General features: G+C 43.2%; 1 protein-coding gene across 4 annotated transcripts in view; it reads right to left on the bottom strand.

Annotated features, from left to right (window-relative positions):
- cdh8 (cadherin 8) overlaps window positions 1–21,973 on the bottom strand; it is a 68,725-nt gene extending 46,752 nt beyond the window's left edge. For 2 of the 4 annotated variants that reach the window (XM_049717062.2, XM_049717063.2), the window contains exons 1-2: window positions 21,747–21,973; window positions 18,302–18,714 (exon numbers count right to left, since the gene is read on the bottom strand). In XM_049717062.2, the coding sequence (XP_049573019.1) occupies window positions 18,302–18,529 (228 nt within the window). In that variant the 5' untranslated portion in view covers window positions 18,530–18,714; window positions 21,747–21,973. Of the gene's footprint in view, window positions 1–7,774; window positions 8,476–12,237; window positions 16,380–18,301; window positions 18,715–21,746 lie in introns of those variants that run through there. The other 2 variants (XM_049717065.2, XM_049717064.2) reach the window with 2 other exon arrangements.
- Between the last annotated feature and the right edge of the window lie 430 nt (window positions 21,974–22,403).

Below are 22,403 nucleotides of genomic sequence, written 5' to 3'. Positions count from 1 at the left end.
TTCAAAGCCAGAGAGGCTCTCTGAGGACTAGAAGGGGGAAAAAAAAATGGAGGATTTCAGGCAGTATTTGCTTTGGTCCGAGAACAAAAGGGCGACAGTACACGCAAGCTCCATCGACCGTTAATAATCATCTGCGCCTCGTCCTTTGAGAGGGCTCGTGATACGGGGTGTCATTAGACATGCAAATAACTTTGTCGCCGGGATTAAGAAACGGGAGGGAAAATGAGCGAGAGGCACGAAACCGGCTGAAACAATTAAGCTTGAGATTTTTGGCAGCCGGATCAGGCCTGGCAAGGCGGCAGCGTCGACGTCAACGCCCTCGTCTGAGTGGATGTGACACGGAAACCGGGCACCGTTTATGAACGTGTCACACCGGCTCACGCCGGATGGACACGATGAGTGTGGATTGTCTTTTCTCGGCGTACCTGTTGGATCTCTCAACAGTTTAACAATTCGGGGGGGAAAAGTCGTTTTGGAAAGAGCAGAATCTTCAGGAGAGGATGAGGAAGGTTGAAAGCTGTTATTGGCATTTCATCATATACTCATTATTTATTTACGGTAGAAACAAAATGATTCTCGAGCGTTTCTGCCGATTTGGTCATAAATATTGAACGCGTTTAAAGTTTAAGAATGTTCCTTTGCTGTTTTGGAGCCTATTATGAAGACAAATCCACTCTTACTAACTCGGACTTTGATTGGTCAATTCAATTCTGGGTATGGACTATTGCCTAATACTGGCGGTGGGGTTGCCAGGTCTAGAAGGTTTTTCAGCAAATAGAAACAGAAAAAGCAAACACTGACAATAAAGCTACAATCAAATTCGACTAAATATATTTGACTAAACTCCCTTCGTCCCCGGAGTGTGTGATGAATTGCGGGGTGGAAATTGCTTCTCATAATCCCGCACTCCCTTGTTACCGGAGCCTTTGTTCCCTGTTTACTTTGTTTTAATCACAGGCATAGCTGAGAAAACAATCAAAATATGAAAATCAATCTAATGTATTTGTGTTCAAAGGTTACCTGGAGCAAAGTCGGAAAGCAGGTTAAGCCCGAAGGGCTTTGATCATTGCAAGAAAAGTGCTTATTTTAAGAACAGGCAACAACAGATAGTCGCAGAGCGACGCCTCATAAAAAGAGAGAAAATCTTTAACAAGCCAAATGAGAAAGAGACAGCGGGGATGAGGCCCACCGAGTCCACTCTATCATTCGCTAAGATAAGCCCCCGAGTCCAAAAAGGATCCGACGCTAACTTCAAAAGGATTTAATGTTCACGCAGGTCCTGGCGTGCTGCTGAGTTTTTTTTTTTCCGAGTGTTTAATTCCATAGTGCAAGGTGGCGTTTAACATGAATAACTAACCGAGAGCGGTAATCTATAATTACAGGACACTTATCGTATTCTCCGGACTATAAGACACTACTTATTGCACAAGCTTTGAACCCTGCGGCTTATAGACCAGTGCGGTTTATCTATGGATTTCTCATGATTTTTATTATATTGTCTGATTTGTGCTTATTTTTTTATATATGGAAATTAAACATTAAAACACCTGCGTCTTATAGTCCAGTGCGGCTTATAATATGAACCAAAAAAAGGATTTCCCCCTAATTTTAGCTGGTGAGGCTTATATTCAGGTGCGGCTTATAGTCCAGAAATTCCGGTAAATGCTTGAGTCAAGTGATCCCTCCCACAACGGCGCAAACGCCTCTTTCTAACTCAACCAAAACCATCAGAACTAAGCTGGAATCAGACATCCCCCCTCCCATCGCTTCTGTACTCTTGGGAATCGAACTTGCAACCTCGAGGCGCAGACAGAACCGCCACACAACCGGACTGTCATGCGTACTGGACCCCCGCAGCTAAGTGAAACGTGTCAGCACGGAACTAACGGGTCGGGAAGCGTTATTTCGGACATGCCATTTGTCTTCTGTAATAAGACGTGAGAGCTGGCAGACATTTGAAGGAAACAAGTCCTTCCAGGAAAGATGCACTCTACCAGGAATACTCATCGTGTGTGTGTGCGCTTATGTGTGTGCATGTGTGTGTGTGTCCTCCCCATTACAGCTGACTGCGAGATGGATGCTGGCTGTCACACCTGCCTGACTTTGTTCCCGCCAGATGCGGCGGCGGGGTCACCGGGAAAGCGCCCAAACACTCATCAATCTCAAGCGTTGTCCGACGTTTCTTCCAACTCGGCGGCGGTGGCTTCCAACATCCATTTAGACGATGGGGGAAAACAACAAAAACACACACACGTACACAATCACACAAACACACGGACACACGTGCGTATTTAAACACACCCAGACGCTCTGTTAGCGACACAAACACACACACCTCGGTTCGCTTGGAAAACAAAACAGCACGTGAGCTGTAAAAGTGATTTTGGGCGAGGTCGTTGCCGTCATTCAAGGTAATTGAATTTGGGTCCTGCGCACATAGTAGGTGCCAGTAGCCCAACCCGCTCGCCCACCCGCCGCCTTTTTAATAACAACCGCTCCACAAAGTCGAAAGGACACAGATAGAGTCGGACACTTGCAAATTCGACAAATAGATGCATCGCATATATGACACATGCGTGTGGACAAGTTTTTAGACCGCGGGTTTTTCTTATTATCGTTATTGATCGTCCAAGTGGAGGGAGACACTCTACCCCCGCACAAAGACCCTTCCTGTGTGGGCATGCGTGTCCCGGACATGCTCAGTGTCACAGCAAACGTGTGATGAACTTTGCGAGTGGCGCGCCATGTCCTCGCAGCAGACTGTGTCAAAATCCTGGACACACACTGATACACACACACACACAAGATTTTTGCTTCCTGTGAATTTCATTCTGTGAATTCACACTCAGTGGGAAAGTGCATATCCAGTCATGATCTTCCTGCTATGAAGCTTCCTCACACTTTAATGTGTAAGAACCTTCTTCTGTTTAAACGATTAGCCGAGCTGTCGGATATTGGTAGTCCGTTTGTACTACTTATTATTACCGTATTATCTGCACTATAAGGCGCACCTAAAAACCTCCAATTTTCTCAAAAGCCGACAGTGAGCCTTATAATCAGGTGCGCCTTATATATGGACCAATATTGAACCACTACAGCAGGTGTGTCCAAAGTCTGGCCCACGGGCCAAATGTATATATCTTATATATGGACAAAGTTTTAAAATGGGCCATTCATTGAAGGTGTGCCTTATAATCCAGTGCGCCTTATATATGGAAAAAGTTTTAAAGTGGGCCATTCATTGAAGGTGCGCCTTATAATCCAGTGCGCCTTATAGTGCGGAAAATACGGTATTATTATTATTATTATTATTAAAGTAATTAGGATGACTGTCAAAAAGAGCAACACCATGATAGCCGAGCAACATGCTAATGAGGATTTAGGGTTCCAGGTCCTAAACAATAGGCATCACGCTGCAGCTTTGCCCGGAAACGTGAAGAAGGGGGGGGGGGGGATCTTTGGGACGTGTCGTGAAAAAAAAGCGACCAACACCCCAACCCTCCCCTGAGCAAGCGTACAACAACAAACGGAATATTCAAGAGCGGCAAGCAAAGGATGCCGCGGGATGAAAACGTCTCACCCGCAGAGGATCCCATATTTGCCCGTTTGAAAAGCAGCACGCTTTACAAATCACATTCCAAACCAATTTGCGCTCCTCGGGATTTCCAGCAGAGCTTTTTTTTTTTTTGGAAGTGTGTGTTTTTCTGTCGCCTGAAAATACGTGACCGAAGACGTACACACCCTCCTGTGGCCTCAAATGTGGAAGCGACACAACAAAGTCCTCTGGTGTTACATCTTCTCTACTTTATTACAAGTCTTCAGGGAGTGAAAAGGTGGGGGTGACAGGGGGGCCGGGGGTCTGCAGCCGGGGCTATCTGTTTACATTTTCTTTACAGGGCTATATTGGAATTATAATTGTGTTCTACGCTACCTTTTTTTCCACACTCTGCTCTGTTTAAAGGTCCTGTGGACGCGGCGAGATGAAGAAAAATGGAGGCCTTTGGAGGGATTCGATTACCAGGGAAGAAAATGCAGCTGCACGCCGCCGCTGCCTGTTTTCCCTCGTTTTTTTTTTTTTTTCTCAACAGGTGCCAATTCCTTAAGGCGCTTGGACGAGTTGCAATGATTTTCATGATGAAATGGTCAAAATGTTTTGATACCCACAAAATTGGCTAAAAAAAATCTTGGTGATCCTAAAATAGCAGACGTGTTTTTTAGGCTTGTTGAGACTTTTTATGGGTCACCTGACTGACATGCCCACAAAATTTTCAGAACTGTTTTTAATTTTTAATTCCTGTTCAAGTTTGAAAATAATTCAAGGTATCTAATCAAATATTGTCACTATCTGGATTTTTTGTGCTTGTGTTTTGGGGGTCCGTCTAGTCATAATTGATTTAACTGTCAAATGTCATGTTGCTAAATGAAATTGGCTCCATCCATTCCACAGTAGGGGGCAGTAATGTGCATAATAAGCCGATGCCTGCTGCCAAAAGCAGACAGCCAGTAATAAAAAAAAAAAAAAAAAGAGATACTACCTCCTTGGCAGAATTAGATCTTACAAGTAAGGCGTATGCTTGTGTACTTTATTTTTTGACTCAAGGTTGTTGTAGGTCATGGAATTGAAGTGCTGCCTGGGCGAGCTCGCTTTGATGCAGATTGCGAAGGCCTCACTTTAAGTGTGTGTTAAAGAAATGCATTCATTTAGTGCTGATTTAAATACAGCTTTTGATATTAATATATATATATATATATAAAATTCAACACTGGAACAAACTGAACGAGGGTGGACCTCATACAAACTCAAAGCCACAAAGCCCACAACGTGGATTCAAAAGTATACGTAAAAAACAACTAAAACACGAACACTTTTGTAACGAGGCTCAAATTTGGCGTCATTCATTTTCACAGTGGCTTTAAAAAAAAAAAAATTCAGTGAGGTCTCTTGGTCATATTCCACAAACAGCATAAATATTGCAACCCAATTTGGATAACTGGCACAATACCGCGACCTCATTTGCACTCGTGCGGCTGTGCAGCCGAGTGTACGCTTGTAATTCGTATCCTTGACAATTTTTTTTTTCAGAATTAATTAAAAAGGCGGCGTGAGAAAGCAAGCGCAGGTGGCGCAAGTGGAAAAGGCTCACACATGTCCATTTCGCTGATGACTTCTAATTGTATCCTTGTCGTTATTTGCAGCTACATTTCAATGAGATGCCTCTGCCTCTTTTTTTTTTTTTTTTTTTCATAATACAATTTCCACTGTAATATGACTCTGTCAATAAGCAATTACTCGGTCGGTAAATCAAGGTGTGCAATGTTCATCGGAGGGAAGCAGGAGGAATAATGCAAATGAATCTGTGAAGGGGGAAAAAAATAACAATTAAAACGGTGAGTAACAATCACTGAGCATCCCCACCCCCTTTCACGTATCCTCAAAATGATCAATCGTTTTTTAATTTGAAGGGAACGAGAGGAAGCAAGTCGTCTGTGTTCACACCCACGACGGCGCAGATGCCCCTTTCTAACTTAGTGTCTACAAAAACACCAAAATAAAACTCATTCAAGCACAGTTAGACCACATTTTGCATTAGACTTGCCTCGGGCGGGTAAACAGATCCCGACGACTCAAAATAACGTCCTTGAGATTTTTTTGGTGCATCCTGTTAAAAGACATTTTCACTCCATTGTGTGATAAATACATGATTTTTTTAACTTCTATATATTTTTTTCAAACTTGTACGTGGTACACTATCTTCAGTTTGAGTCCCAGTCATCTATTTGCTTTAGTCTCGGCTCAGGAATTAGCTGGACTAGCTGGCTCGCCGCTCCATTAGAGTCTCTGTGATGGAGGAACACCGACGGCAATTTGGCCACGCTCGTTTAGTTTCCCGCACAAGGACTCCGCGCTGCCTATTTGTGACTAATCAACTGATAAGACCAAAGGCCTTTTTGCGTGGCCCCCAGAGATGAAAACCAAACTCCAAATGGTCATTAGGAGCAATTACTTTCAGTAACTGGCACAGACTTCTTTTCGAGCTAGTATGCTAGCTGCATATGGAACTTAACGTAGCATCTCGGGACTCTTATTTGATGGCGATTTTTTTTTTTTAGTGTTACACAGAGTGCTTGTCTGGACCAACACACCATTTTTCCCAGTGATAGCCTTTTTCTTTTTTAAATCCAATAAAAGGCTGCTTATGGAAAAACGCGTCCATCAATTTTAGCCAAATAGATGGCAGATGAAAATCATTTTGTGCAGAACAACAAAATGAAATTGTATGTGTTCACTGATGCAGTTGAGTTACTCCCGACAATTACATCTGAATATGTTAAAAGAAAGAAATGAAAAAAAAAAGAAACATTCATAACTATCATTTGCCTTCAATAAAGGTCACAAGACAATATGCTGCGTTTGTGCATTCTTAATAATTCATTCATTTTCCGTATCATGAAAATGTATTTGTTTGGGATATTTCTTCGTGAATGTCACGTCGTTTCTGGGTAAAATACAAATCACAAAACACACCGTCTCATTTCGGGCTTGAATTGCCTCATGCAAGTTTTGCTCGATTTTTGATTCCTCAAATTTTGGTTTCTTCAAACCAAAATGATAGATAAGAATTCTATGTTACAAATTGATTGAGGGCAGCTGTTGCCTGAAATGAGTTTCTTAACTCATGAGCCCTGGAATTTGGTGATGTGGGTTACGTTGTATTTATCCACAAACAGCTGATGTCCGACCCGAGACGACCCTTGTTGAGGATCTTCGCAAAGTGAAGAGGTTCAAGTCTGGAAGAATCTTCAAAGTGTGTCCCGGATCTTTTGGGAGATTGCCAAACGTCTGCCGATACAAAGGAGCTAACAAAGGTGTGCTATTAGCTGATGAAGACCACCAACCTTGCTGTGTTGAAGTGGCAATATTTTAATGGCTACTCAGTAGGAGGTGGTCTGGCTTGGAGGGAAGGGGGGGAGGGGGTCCTTAGATAGCCGTGGAATCCATCTTGGTTTGCAGTCACAGAGTGTCCAGATAAGAAAAGAGGACATGATGTCTTTTGTTCCGATTGCCCGTCAACACTCGTATTGTGCGCCGAGACAAAAGTGTTCATTTCATATCAGCCCTTGATGTGCTTTTGAGAAGCAATACTCTCGCTGTAAAGGATGGCTAGAAAAAAAAAAAAATATTTAAACAGCCATTTCAAGAGCCCGCCATAAATTGCTTTTGTGTACTCTTGCAAGCTTTGAAAGCTGCTTTAAAATCTGAACCTTGGCATAAAATTCTCATTTCTTAAAGCTGTCCCAAAATCCTAGTTTGAAAACAGTCTTTGAAAACCTAGTAGTCCAAGTATGAAATTCTATTTTGAAACACTAACCCCATTTTGAAACCATAATCCAAGCTAGAACTTGTGTAAGAAGCTTTGTTTTGAAAGACTCAACACTTATATGCAAAGCTAATTCAAAACACAGTTTAGCCTTGAAAAACTCTCATTTGAAATCCAAACCCAGGTTTTAAACCTTATTCCAGATTTGAAACTCTACTTTGAAACCGGAATACTGTGTTGAAAAGCTCTTTTGAGTTTCTGGTTTGAAACGTGAATCCTCTTGAAAGTCTAAACTCAGGCTAAAAACACTTCTAACGCTAACATCTTGAAATCCTACTTTACAATTCAAACTCCATCTTGAAACCACAATCTAAGCGCGAAACAACATTCTGAAATCGTAAATAACTTTCAAAACACTAAGCCTGATAAACTCAACCCAGACGGATTCAACTCACCACGTAGCCGCTAGCTTGATGCTATGCTTATTGAGTTAAACACTGTTGGTTAAAAGCAGAGGCCGTTTGATCTCGCCTTGGGCTCACACACATGCGAAAGCCTCCTGAATGGAGCCGCAAACAAGCTGAGTCGGCTAATTGGAATGAGGCACTGACTGATGCAATGCATGCTGGGATGGATTTACACCATCCGGGCTTGCATGCTGTGTCCTCAAGATGCCTTTGACCAGCTCGCACTCAAGTTGGCATCATTTGAAGTCTACATAAACGCTTCCTTTTGTTTGCGCTGTCTGGTGTCTCTGTTTGAAGCACCACTTGCGATTGTTTTTCTGGTCCTATTGCTTTTTTTGTCCATCATCAGTAGAAATTGTAGTTACTGATGAGTAGATTTTGTCTGCGTTTTTTAAAAATAAATAAATTAATTAATTAATTAATTAATTAAATTCTGACATTTAAAACAATGTCCCTTACACTCGATTAAGCAAAAAGAAAAAAAAACGTTTTACTGAGCTTAATTGATTAGAGGATGCCATTTTGTTTTTGCCATTGCTTTACTTTTGCACACGTGACAGTTGCGGATGCACTGATTCGCTAGCTGGCAGCCAATCAGAGCGGTCGATTGTCCCCGACGACGGACGCCATTTTGAATGTTGCAATTAACGTCTCATAATTTGAAATCTGATGGGAAACATAACATTAACAATTTTTTTTTTGATTCCTGCTTATTTTTCGAATGTGTATTCAAGGCATACACATTTATTTTTAGGAAACCGTGACTGAGGGATGGTTGATCAACAATGACGTCTCAGCTAAAATACAGGTATGTTGTTGCCCAACCTTTTATATACTTATTGTGTCTGTAAGAATTGTATGATACTTGCTTTCACAGATTTGTTTATTAATTGGATGAAATGTGTGTTTGTGTTTTTAAGTCGGCAGTTGATGTGGAAGTTTTATGGCAGTGTTTCAAATTTTGCATTCATCTTAAAACAGAAGTTTTTTGTTTTTTTTTAACAAATTCCTCTATTGGTCCCAACCAAAAACATTAGCAGGTGTTGCTGCTTTGCCAGGTTTTGTGCTCCCTCTAAAACTCACGTAGCAGTTGTTGTCATTTTCGGAAGCTGTTTTTGTTATCCTTACCTATTTTGTTTTGTGTCTGTCTTCTTGAACATTCCATCCCTGTAAAAATACCTTAATGGGCTCCCATGCTAAGACCCCTCCTTCCTTATCACAGCAGTCCACTCAGTCCTCTTCCATGATGTTACTTAAATTGCTCTTTCTATTATTCATAAGAGCGGGAAGTTTTTCTTGGAGCTCAATATTTCATTAAAAGCCAATAAGTGAGCGAGCAAAAAAAAAAAAAAAAAAAGAGGAGGGGCTGTCATCAGTGAAGATTTGTGAATATTTCAACACGCACAGATGCCCGGCACGCATCCAGCAGTTGCACAACAACAACAACAAGCGTTTGTGGCAAAGATGAAGGCAATTAGCACCATTCAAATAACAGTTAAAAGCTTTTCACATGTTGCTGGCGTCAAACGCTCGCTGTCCCTCAGCACCTCGTTACCACTGAGGAAGAGGGGGGGGGGGGGCTTGGGGGGGCACAACACGCCCCAGCCGGTGTTGTGAATGCGGCCCTGGCAGACAATGCGGCGCCAGAATACTTGCAGAACAATTTCAACACGCACACACGCTGGCTGTCTTGCTCGACCACCGTCTCCCCATTAAGCATTCATGATTCATCTGGATTTTGTATTATAAGCGCTTGAATTTTTCATGCATTATTTTTTTCTTTCCTTTCCTGATTCAACACACACTCGCACAGATTTAATCAAACACCGCAGGAGAAGAGAAAGTGTCACTTTCACACAGGAGGAGGCTTCAATCATCACGGCGTACCCGCACACACAAAACAGCAGGCAGCAGCTTTGTCCGAGGAAAACACACACACACATCGACCTGCATGTGTGAGTGTCTTGAAGGGTACATGACATTGTGATGTAATCAAATGAATAACCTTTTGCGGGGGGCCTCGACACGTCTGAAAACTCAACACTTCCCGAAGGAAAGTTAAAATAAATTAGGAAAATAAATAGTGATTGAAACAGGGTGTGACCTCAAGATGATAATAATGATTGACAACTAATTGTATGTTAATCTTATACCAACTAATTTTGACTAAAATGTGCTTGGGCAACAAAGAAAAAGTTTGTCAAGCCAAAGAAATTTAATAAAAAGTCAGTTCTGTTGCCATTTTGGGTTGTAATCAAATGCTGTTTGAAGTGGGCGGAGCTTAATAATGATTTTGAGGATTTTCTATCACCATCATGATTGCAAGCAGCTTCACTGACTTTATTGTGAAGCATACATTTTTTTTTATTTAGATGCCAAATGATTTACTTGCATTGCTGAACACAAAATAAAATCTTCATGGTTGAAAGACTACACATAATGATGCTAGCTGGTCTATTAAAGGCAGGTAGTGTGTGTGTGTGTGTGTGTGTATATGTGCATGGGCGGTAGCTCACTCTCGCCATTATTTCGGCTGGCCTTCTCTTTGCGTCATTAAAGTGAAATAATTCATCTGCGTGAAAAGGTCAGCAGCACGCTAAGACAGCAGAGAGTGAGCAGAGGCCTGATGAAGAGAAGGCGTGGAGAAAAAAAAAAAAGACGAGAAGGTAGAAGTGAGCATCAGTGATTGAGGTGAGCGACCCTCAGCAGTGATGATGATCATCATCTTTAATCGCGGGCCAGCGTTGTGATCTTCAATAAAATGTCACACGTGCCGCTGCACTTTGCTTGCTGTTGTTTTCTCTCCCACATGTTCTCGCAGCTAAATAAACAACAACATCAATTATGGGGTGGAGAGGTCCATAAAAGGCTTAAGAAAAGGCGGGATTGTCGCTAATTAGCATGTTTCAGATAATGGTCGTCTTCATTTGAATGATCACATTTGAACCATTAGGGCCTCTTCAAATTGCTTCATCTGCTCGCCTTTTTTTTTTTTTTTTTTTTTTTTAACTCGGCCCCGGGAGACGTTTTCACTTAACAGCGTGAATTTCTCGATGGATTCTTACATACTTTTTAAAATTGGCAGCCTTGTTAGCAAAACTGTGTTGCGTTAACAAGACATTTCATTTTGACTTTACAGCGAGCTTAAGTACCAAAAGTGGCTTAAGCTCTAATGTAGTTTGGCCGGAATTTGAGAAAACCCGTCCCAGATTCTCCAGCACGCAGAATAACGAATGTCGCTTATTTTTAATGCTCTCACTCACATCACATTTGAAATATAATTACAGCCAGTTGTTCATATTCAGCGAGCACTTGAAGAGAGTTTAAATCCTGCCAAATGCATCTTTGGAAGCTTTTGAGAGCATATCAGACAAACAAAGCCACAGCCGTGATTACCTCTGCCAAGGAAGTGTGGGTTTTACTCGCCTTGTTTGCTAGCTATAGTGGAATTATGCGAAAAACTGCTCAACTGATTTTTGCCAAATTTCTACCAAGTGCTCATGAAGCCCTTTTTTATGGTCGCTGCGTCTTTGTGACGCTTAACGGGGCTGTCAGTAGAGTCATTGTGAACTATGTGTGCCTGCAAATGACCCTCGGTTGTCATTATTAGCCACCCCGCCATACTTTAATGTTATCGCCCTGACATTTCATTTCCCGCAGCAGCCATTCTTTAACGCCGTGGGGGGGGATTGCACTTCCGTCGCGCTACCTGTAACTCAAAGTGTTGTTGTATGTAGCCAAGCAGAAGTGGAGAAAGGTTCTCACACCATATTGTGGAAAAAAAATACTCCTTTAAAAAAATTAAATGAATTTTATTGCAAAAGGAATTTTTCATTTTGACCCTCGATTTTAGACAATACCCATTTTGATAACTTGGCATAATGAAAAAAGTATTTTTCATACATTTGCATAATCCTTGCTTCAACGAGAAAACTTTCCTTGGTGCCTGGCCAGATAATAGAAGTTTGTGTTTTCCAATTTCTCCAGTCATTTTTTTCCGTCGCCTGTAAGGAACATCTACTGAACCTGTGTTTTCTGAAGAATTTCTGGGTTTTGTAAAGAAATAAAAATTTCAGAACCCCTGAGATATCCTTGGCCCCGCCATGGCCCCCCCCAAGCATAAAAAAAAAAATCCTAGCTCCGCCAGTGGCCATGGAAGGGTCTCGTCATTGTGGTTACAGCATCCTACGTGTTTTTACATAATGTACCACCACTACTATTTGTACTTAGTTACATTCCACCACTCTAGCCGAGTCACTGCACAAGCTGTTTTTTACCCCACCGGGGAAGAAGAAATCATGTTTCCGTGGTAGCGAATCGCGAGGCCCTGTCATGGCCGCCAGCTCTCATGTGTGTGCGTCAGCTGCAATAATGATTTAAAAGGAAAGCGCAGTCATTCACACGGCTCCAAAGTCCCCGAGCAAAATAATAAGCTTGCCTCTATTACTCACATCTGCGGCTTGGCGTGATTAAATCCAGGTTGTCACGCGACGTTGGGTGAAGCGCGTTACTTCCCCGCGGCATTGCTAATTCATAAGGCGCGGTCCGGCGCGGCCTGGTCGCGGCGCATCCTCGCGATTAACTCACTTTTTGTCGTTTGACAACTCCTCCTCAACTTACCGCCCACCATCCGCACTGCTGGGCTTTGCGGGGGCGGATCACTTAGCCGGCTAAATCATCTGGCACTCTGCCTTGAACTTTGCTCTGACTAATTTATAGGAATTAAAGCAGCTCACCTAACACGCTCGCCTGGCGCGACGCTACGCCGAAATGAGGCTGCTTTCATTGTCGCACTTGCTTTCATAGACAAGTAGCCACATTCACAAGCTTGTCACACAGACTTATTTGAGTTTAAGGTTTAATGCGAGTAATAAAACTTTGCTCCACCTCACTGGCGGAGCTTGGGGGGAGGGGGGGAGAAATATGCTTGGACCCCCTCCAGGTGCCAGGCCAGATAATTGAGATTGTGTATTTTTGAATTTTTCCAATATTTTTTTTGCATGATTTCAAAATGTCCCCATTAGGAACATACGATGCATCTTTATCTGTATTTTCCAAAGAATTATTTGGATTTGTAATCATTTCTTTGCTTCTTTTGAAGATTTACGGCAAATATTCAAGGTTATCCCTGAGCATGTTTTCGAACACTATTTGTGATCACAAGGCAGCCTTGGTGTGACAGGTGCCGCCATATTTGCTAGAAGACCTTGCACACTGTATTCACACTAATCTGGTCCCAACAGCTCAATTGTAGCACGGTGGTCCAGTGTTTTATGACACATTGCTGATAGAATGGCCCCGGGCGGCATGAGCAAAGGCCACACAGCCTCGGGGAAAGGGAAGGCAGAGAATCGGGGAGGTTATTTCCCTTTAAATCACACGAGAGGTGGGAATGAAGATCTAAAGGCGGACGATTTTGAGATTACACAGCTGGGCACCCAAAAGATGTGGATGCGAGAAAGCAAAAAAAAAAAAAAGAAAACGCAACAAAACAGAAAAATAAATACCACTCTGACACACACTGATGGGTTTCTTCCACCTGCTTCGAAAAACCGCTGGGAATCGTCCGTCTATAATCCAGCGTATGTACCTTGCAGCCCTAGCCGAGGCTACGCTAATTTGCGCGGCACAATGGCTATCAGTCACTGGCGATAATACTAATAGTCTTCTTAACTCCCACTCGCACATCAATCAATCAAAGGCAAAGAGAAAATTGAGCTCAAATTAGACATGGTTGCTTTAGTGGAGTGACGACTAGCATACAATTGATAGCTGTTAGCCGTTAGCGTTGAAAATAACATCAGGCTACGAGCCACATGCTGCTTTACCAGCAGACATCATATTTATAGACTTGGCGTCCCACATCTCGGTTTCCGGCCGTGTGAAGTCTGCTCGCGGCAAAGATAAGATACAAAGAGCCCCCCCGAATGTTGACTTTTATCTCGGCGAGTCATTAAGATCTCTTCGAAAAGGGAACATGTGTTAAATATGAATAAATAGCGCAGAAAGGAAAGCGATAAAGCCCAGCTCTGATCTCTTATCAGATGATCATCGACGTTGGATTGGACAATGGGAGACAATGAGAGGAAGATGGCAAGGGGGTTGGAACGGGGGTGCGAAAAGAGGGGGTGCCTATCGGAAAGGTGCGAAGGGAATGTTTGTTTTTTGATTTTTCATTTTAGTCACGAGAAGAAGTTGTCGAAATTGGACAAGGAAAGCAAGGTTTACTATTTTTCTGATGCAATATATTGGGTAAACAAGGAACTTAGAGATATCTCTAGAAAATTAGATTTTTGGCGCCTTAGGAGTAAAAAAAAATATTGTTTTTCGTCATTTTTGCTTTTCTTCCAAGAAAGAATTTTGAATGTAGTCTTCAGAAGAAAATATCTTTTAAAGAGTTCATTCAGCCTTTCACCCAAAGTCAGCTGGGAGAGATTCCAGCTCACCCAACCATGACCGTCAAGAAGATAAGCCGTACAGAAAATGAATAGATGGACGGTCACTATTGCTTTTTTGTTTGATTGTTTGATTTTTCTGCTTGAACAAGAGACTTAAGAAACACTTCACATTTTTCAAGGGATTGTATTTTTTAATGTGGAAGACGGAATGTCAAATAATTCTGAACAATATAAAAGCCCAGAATTAATCTATAATAATGATTTTTTTTTCCAACAACATTGAGTGTACTGAATGCTAATGCTGGAGAAGTGAGCTAGCTTCATGGAGCGTGGAACATTCTGAATTCAAATTTGTTTTTCTTACCCCATCATTATCTTTTGTTGAAAGAAACAATTTAGAGTTGACTTGTCTGAAACGTTTGTTTGTTTGCTGTTTCGTACTTTCCTTTCCCTCGGGAAGCCCCGTCAACTAGCGAGTTTATTATCCCGAAGAAGACCGCATCACGCCGTGAGCATTCCTCAGCAGGATCGATAATCAAAGTCGTATTGCCATCGAGCAGGAATTGATGAATGCTAATGGTTGATTATCAGCGGCGGATGAAAGGCCTGAACAATGTGCTCAGCGCAACTCGGCAGACTGAAACGCAATCATTATCAATCCTCCCTCGCTAAGTGATGGAGCTCTGAAGGAGACTCGGGGAAAGAAAGTTGTGTGAAATATTCACGCGCCAGCCGCCATTAATTGACTACAAAGAGAACAGAAATCGGATTTGTCTCTGCTGCAAACGCAGCGATTTGCTCGCTGTTTGTCTTTTTTGTTCCGAGGCGAGCTTAATGGCCAAACGACACGCGTCTGCGATCGTATTTTGGAATAACAGAGGCGGCTTTGATTGAATGCGAGGAAAAGTTTGCCTAAGAGACGTTTAAACGCTTTGCGAGGCTTGTTTTTAGAAGAAAAGTTAAATCGTGGCGCTGTGCGAGAAGAAATCAAGTCACTCCTGGAACAAATAAAAATACATTAAGGCTATTCTGGCTAATCAGAAAGCCATTGAAAGTCATTTCTGTGAAAAGTCAAAAGTTTGGCACTTAATTCCCAACCATAAGTTCATTACAGACACTTCGATGTCTTAAGAATGGAAAAGGCAAGAACAGTGAGGCCATTTTGGCCAATCAGAGACAAGACGAAAATAATTTCAGGGAAAGTCGCTGTAAGATTATCTTGGCCAATAAAAGGCATAGTAATATTTTCTAGGCAACACCACTAATCTAAACACTGCATTCAGATTAATATCGCATTTAAGGAATTTGAATTAAGTGTCAAAATTCATTTTGTTTTTCTTCCACGTCATGGAGGCGGCCATTTTGCCACTTGCTGTCGATTAAATATGACATCACAGTCGCTCAGGGCATCAAAATATCTTGCCGATTACGTTCAAATGTATTTTTGAGAATGTTCAAATAGATATTTGAATATTATTACTTTACATTGACAGCTCCCCCGCTTCAGTAGAACAGAACATTTTGGGCTTGACATCCCGTTGAAGGACAAGATATGACGATTTGGCCCTACGACCCCAAAATGTAAGCCCAAGAAGGCCATTTCTGAAAACAGTGAGATTATTTGCCACCTATCAAATACTTCTAACACATGATAAAGTTGCTATGTCATCCATATAAGACTCAAATACACTCCAAATGAAACTTTGATTTATTTTATTTAGCTGACTCCAGCCAGGTTGGCATTGCAAAAGGGGAACTCCTGTTCTCAATTACCTAAAATGAATAAATAAAGGTCAAGATATGCTTCTGAAAAATAACAGGCAAGACAATCTCTCTCTCTCTCTCGTTCTCTCTCTCGCTGAAAAAACTATTGTCTGTCTTTCTTGGTTCCCCCAAAAAGAAGTACCACTCCACATCAGCCTCACACTCTACATCACAATGTCAGAAAGACGGCGAGCTGCAGAAGAACATCGGAAATGAGACGAGGGGTGGGGTAGGGTAGAAGGAGGGAAGGTGCTGTCACGCCTCACGGCCGTCCTTCTCTCGTCTGCTTACCTACACACACACACACACACATCCCCCTCACATTTGTGCTAATGGTCTGTGCAGGGCGAGAAGGCTGTGAATGACACGCTGCTAGAAATCGATGGCGCCCAATCTCCCGCACAGCCGCCGTGATGATGTCGCAAGAGCAGACTGGGGGGGGGGGGGGGGAGCACGTGTAATTAAAGCTCAACCCAGGCTGCACATTTTATTACCTCCGCAAAGGCCTGGCAGGGGAAGAGTGTGTGTGCGAGCGTGAACCAGGAAGTAGAAAACTAAGATACTTTGTATTCCACATCAGATCATCTACATTTTGTTCAAAAACAGTACCCCCCCCCCCCCCTCCCCCATCCCACTGAGCGCTGTTCTGAGTCTTAATTGAGCGTCACTGAAAGAGGAAGATAAAATAGTCTCGAACCAAAACGCACTGCGCCCCGGCTCAGCTTTTAATCCTGAACTTAGTCGTGATGAGCACTTCACCTTGCTCTTAATCATCGTCATTATCACCTTGCAAAAATATGCATATTGAATTCCTCCTTCGGTCCATTTACTCGTACCGGGTTCTCGCCAGGTCCTGTTGAATATTTAACGCCAATGTCTAAAGACAAAAAAGGCCGCCATGACTGCCAATGCACTTTATTTGATCAGCCCCCTCTTGAAATCTGTAGAGGATTTCACACCACAGCCAACAAAATATGAGTAACGCGTACTTATCAAGCTCTTCACTGTGTCCACCTACATGCAAAATCTTGGTCCGGTCTGTGTAGGTAGAGTCTAGTCAGTCGGCTGAGCTAATCTAGGTAGCATTAGTCAAGATACAGGTGGCATATCGTCAGAATAGTATGAAATATAGAAATATTCATTTTATGATCCGACTGAATTTTTTTTTCCCCTCAAAATCGTGCAAAAAAAAAGCTTTTCCCACAAAACTCAAATTTCGACCCAGGCATGTTCCCGCTAAGCATCCTTGAGAGTTTCCCACTGCTTAATTGGTTTTGACTTAGTGTTTTTAGACAGTCTGGCACTCGCGAAACCTCCTTGGGCTTTCGATTGTTTGTTTGTGACGAGGAGCCATTGTCAAAGTCATTTGAGGCTTCTGAATTGACTGGTGCTAAAAAATTAATGTGCCACTTAACAGTGTTTTTGTGTTTGCTCCGTATTTAAAGCGTAACACAAACCCACACACACACAGGTGCAAGTCCCACATGGTGGCCAATGTTTAATTGATGCGACCATATGACAACGCTGCGGAGAAGCAACGCAAAATGTGAGTGAGGTTGAAGGGTGAAGGCGCAGGTTGAAACGCGCTAAGATGGGGAAGAAAATGGACGCCAATAGTGATGATGTACAACGCGGGCCAAGTGGAACCGCTACGTGCCAGCCGGGCCGACCGCCCGCCCCCGCAGGTGAAGCCCAGAAACGAGCTGTGAACAAGCTGCTTTGGCCGGCCTGACACCTCCAGGCGGGCCAGGGAACAGGTGGCCCGATCGGCGGGATTAGCCCGCGGTTCTGCCTGGAAAATAATGGCCGCCCTGGAACGCAGGCAAACAATGACGAGTACATTTTCCCCAATGAAAATACCTTTGCAATAAAAAAATAAATAAAAAAAAGAAAATGTCACTTTTGGGAATGCTACCAAAACCACTTTTGGTTGAATGTATTGTCTTCCTAGCATGTAGCGTTTAAGCTAGCTATTAAACTAAGAAAGAAAACTGTACGTAATTATGAACAACTTATTTGTAACTTTTCAACTTTTCAATATCTGACACGACAAATCATTGTATTCGTTTTTTGAGAACATAAACTGGCATTTCTGGAAGCATAAACAATCTTTCGCTACGCTTCAGGGTTAGCCTCGTGGTCACGTCCTGTTTTCTGAAGGACGCTGTGGAGGGGTTTAATCATCGCCAAGAAGCATTTAAGCGCTTCCCATATCTTAGCTTCCCCATGACAACCAGAAATTCTCCCCGAGTCCGCCGGGAGACGACGGGAGGGAGAGCATTGAAACGTCCGAATTAATGTTCCCGCACGATAAGCGAGCTTAATATAAACGACGACAAAAGCCGCCACTCACCCTGCCAACCAGGATTGGGTCGGGTCCAGAAAATTCTTCCAGCACAAACATTTGGTTCCAAACCCATCCTCTCTTGGCTCGGTTCAGCAGTCGCTGTCCTTCGCCGGGACCGGCCGCAGTCTCGCCGCCTCCGACGGGGATCGTTGACACGCAGGGAAGCAAAGTAATCCACACCAGCAGCAAGGACATCCACACATCTGTCGGCATCTCCTCAAATCTCCTCCGCATCCTCGATACCGTTGGTGTGGGAGGGTTTGGGGTTTGTTTGTTTGATAGTAGAAACTCTCGTCAAGCAGACGGCTCCTCGGATCAGGTCGACAAAAGGTTCTTGGCGCTAAAGGTCACTCGGCTGGGCCTTCCATAGTGGCGAGCGGCCGCTGCGGCGTCCATTCACGTTAGTCCGAGTGGGAGACCTAAACCAAGGAGGGAAAATAAAACAACGATAAACTCACAATATGGCAATCAATTTTCTAACAACGTGACATGCAGGGAGGATCTCTCCATTAATCAGTCGCCATTTTTTACAATTTGGGACTAAAATGTGGCTTCCAAGTCATTTATGAAACACTTTCCAAACATTTTTAAGTGCTCAGTATTTGGCAAGTTGGCTACTGACACATCTTCTGTTAAATACCATAAAATGAGCCTAAGTGAAAATCAACAAAGTCTATTACATTCATTATTCATGAGCTCCACCGCTATGCATAGCAGTGTTGCTAAAGGCATGCTCACTATTTGGCAAGCACCAAGTCCCTTTATTTTTTCTTAGCAAATGGTATAATAGAGTTTGGTTTGATGTCATTACAGTGCTTTTATAAAAAACATTTCGAGAGCGGGCTCACTATTTGACGACTGCCTTACGCAAGGCTTTTTCTGTTAAGGGAGCCTAAGTGAGAGTCTAAAACAACTACAACATGATTTATTCATGAGCTACACCGCTACATGTAGCAGGCAAAAGCACTGCAGCTGAAGGCAAGCTCACTATTTGACGGCAAAACCGCTTGTATCAAATAAGCTCTGGCAAGTTGATTCAGTTTTTTTTTTTTTGACAGCGTTAAAGTAATTAACGAGCAATTTACAAAGCCTCGGCGAGGTGCTGCTCGACTTGTAAAGAGGCGGCTGTAATACGCCGCCGACCGGAATATGCTTTTTATACAACGTCTTCTATACTAATGCATCTTTTTACACGGGCAGCACTCTGATCTCTTAATAACACCGTGGATTTAATCAGCACCTTCTCTCAAATGTCACTTTCATTATTCGGCTCCTCCAAAAAAAGAAAGATGAAGCACGGGGGCCACTATTAAAGCTCTGCTAAGTCTCGTAGCACAAATACATACAAACAATCACGCACGCATCTCATGTCATCGTCGCTTCGGGGAGTAATACGGCTCTCTGCGGCAAGGCACTTCCAAAGACAATAAGTGGCAGCCGAGCCGAGCCAACTGCAATATCGTAAAGTGCGGAGTGATCCGTGCTGCCACAGCCGTGAGACGGATGGGACGGCGGATAGAGAGGGGTTAGGGATGACGCCGCTTCTGGCTAAGTAAGAGTGGCTGGTGCTGCGTGAAGGGAAATGGAGGTGCGGGATAGGAAGAAAATAGTCTCGGGTTGGTGGTAGAATAAGTAGGATGATTGGAAATTATTGCCAGGCTGGTGCTGGATGCGAGGAACTAATTTCGGTGCTAGAGGCAGAATACGGGATGCAAAAGATGGCTTGGAGTGGTTTAAAGTTTTTTGGGGGAAGAGATAGAATAGATGTGAGTAAAATGATGCAGGATACTATGAAAATAAAATATACTGGATGGAAAATATGAAGTCCAAAAGAAGTTGGTGCTGAATACTGAATATACGTACGGGAGTGTCCTGGTAATATATACGGGTTTTATTTATTTATATTGGGAGTGGTGAAGGGTTTTTTTTAGTAGGGGGCGCTGTGATTTGGGGAGTAGGCAGATGATTTATGACCGGGGCAGGACATTGGGATTGGATGTGAAAACAAGGAATAGATGCAAAATGCAAAAGAGTCATTGGGGATGCAGGGAAAGTGAGGATATGCTAATACGGATGGATGCAGGGATACTGGTGACGGTTTTAGTCAGACTAGAATGAACAGAACACAAACGAGTCACTAGGCTACTTCGGACAGAAAGACGGGGGATGCCGGGAGTTGTCAAGGGATACAGAAGGACTTTTGAAACGGGTGTGAGTTGATGGAAAAAGGGGAACGAGACGACATGTCAGATGCTGAGGATGTGTGACAACAGGGGGAGCGATGTGTGTGTGCGATGCAGATGGAATACAGTGGGACGGACTCGAGGAACAAATTCGGGGAGCTGAAACGGTTCAGGGATGGGGATTTTGAGAAATGGCAATATTTCACCTGGAAGAGATGTGGATACTTTGGATAGTGGGAATAGTTTAAGGACAGGGGGAAAAAATTGGAATCAGTTGGAATCGCGGGAAATGTGCGGGATAGGGGATGTCAGATGGGTGGGAATTGCGAAGGATTGATGAAAGGCACTGGGAGTGGCGATTGAATCGGGAGGAATTTGGGAAACGGAAAGTTACTTGGAATAGAGTCAAATATAAGTACTGATGGTTGTTGAGTGCAAAAGACGGATGGAAATAAATTGGTAGTCATGAGGAACACCTCCTGCACTGGGATAGATTAATAATTTTCCTGGAAAAGGATGAAATATTAAAGATACCTGTGGAAAATGCTGGAGAGAGATACGCGGGGTTGGATGTGGGACGCCGGGGATGGATTTGGGGAAAGAGCGGAAAGTATTTCAACCATGAAAGGTTTAATGTACACTATACTGGATATCATATATATTGGAAAACTAATGAAAAATACTAGAGCGCAATGCAGTACATTCTGGATGGAAGGCACTACGGACTCTAGGAACAAATTCTGGATAATGGGAAAGGGCACAGGTTGCTCGAAATGAGGAAGGGTGGAGGTAGCGATTCATAACGGATGGATGTTATTGGGAATGGATGAAAAATTATTGAAAGATTGAAGAGACTAAGGATGGAATTCAAAAATAAAATCACCTGTGAGATACTGTCAATGCAAAACGTGATGGAATACTATCCGAAGTGTCTATTTCAAACATATCCTAGTGAGCGCTTCGCTTTCAGCACCACGGAGACCGGACAGCTCCCCCGCCGAGCCAATGTGCCCGACGCACTAAAGCCTGTTTGTCTTCTTTCTCATTTTATCTCACAGCGCTCACAAATCTGTCAAGACATCATTTCAATCTAAAGTTGTGAACGTGAGTCCACGCAAGAAAAAAAAAAACTGCCTGACATGAAGTTTGAGTGTTGGAGCTCGTCTCGGAGCGAGCAGCAGGTGCACTCGGAGCGCGCGCGCGCGCGCGGGCAAGCAGGAGCTCATGGAAGTTGCGGCTATCTAAATCACAACGACGGCTTGACTTACTAGTGACACTTGCATTCTTCTTCTCTGCTGCGTCATTTTTCAAGCCCCCTTCCTCAAATAAAAGCAACTCCAGCGTGCACGAGACGGCGGGGAAATGAACAGTTTGCCGCTGGTCCCCGCCAGACCTCCCCTCCCCAAAAAAAGGAAGAAATCCTTTGCGCGGCTCGTCAAGCTACCAGTCGGGAGCTCCGACAGGCTCACTGGCCGGATGGAGGAGTGAAGAAGAGGAGTGAGGAAGAGGAGATTGAAGAGAGCGAGAGAGTGAGAGCTAGAGAGCGACACCCCCATGCTCGCAACCAACAGCCCCAACCTTCCTTCCCCAGCGCTCCTCATTGGGTCAACAGGCGCGCAAATGAACGCGCAGAGGTGGCGGTGTTCAAAATGAGCGCCTTTAAGTCATCAAAAGATATCAGTCCACTTTAATGCTTGCCCTTATTTATCGTGGACAAGCTTTATAAAAGGGGACGGGTAATTAGTGGCTGCCAGGCTGTCATGTGATACATAAACACGAACACTTAATCACTGGCATTTGGTGAGAGCTGAAAAAATGAATGATGTATGAAATGCAATTAAATGCATATTTCTTCGTAGCTTTTATACCAATGTTAGTATTAAAGTACATAAAATGCGACTGATTTAATGAAGCACTTCACAAGA

This window comes from Syngnathus scovelli, chromosome 4 (genome assembly GCF_024217435.2).
Source record: "Syngnathus scovelli strain Florida chromosome 4, RoL_Ssco_1.2, whole genome shotgun sequence".
NCBI classification, from domain to species: Eukaryota; Metazoa; Chordata; class Actinopteri; order Syngnathiformes; family Syngnathidae; genus Syngnathus; species Syngnathus scovelli.
This window is presented reverse-complemented; position numbering and strand designations above follow the sequence as displayed.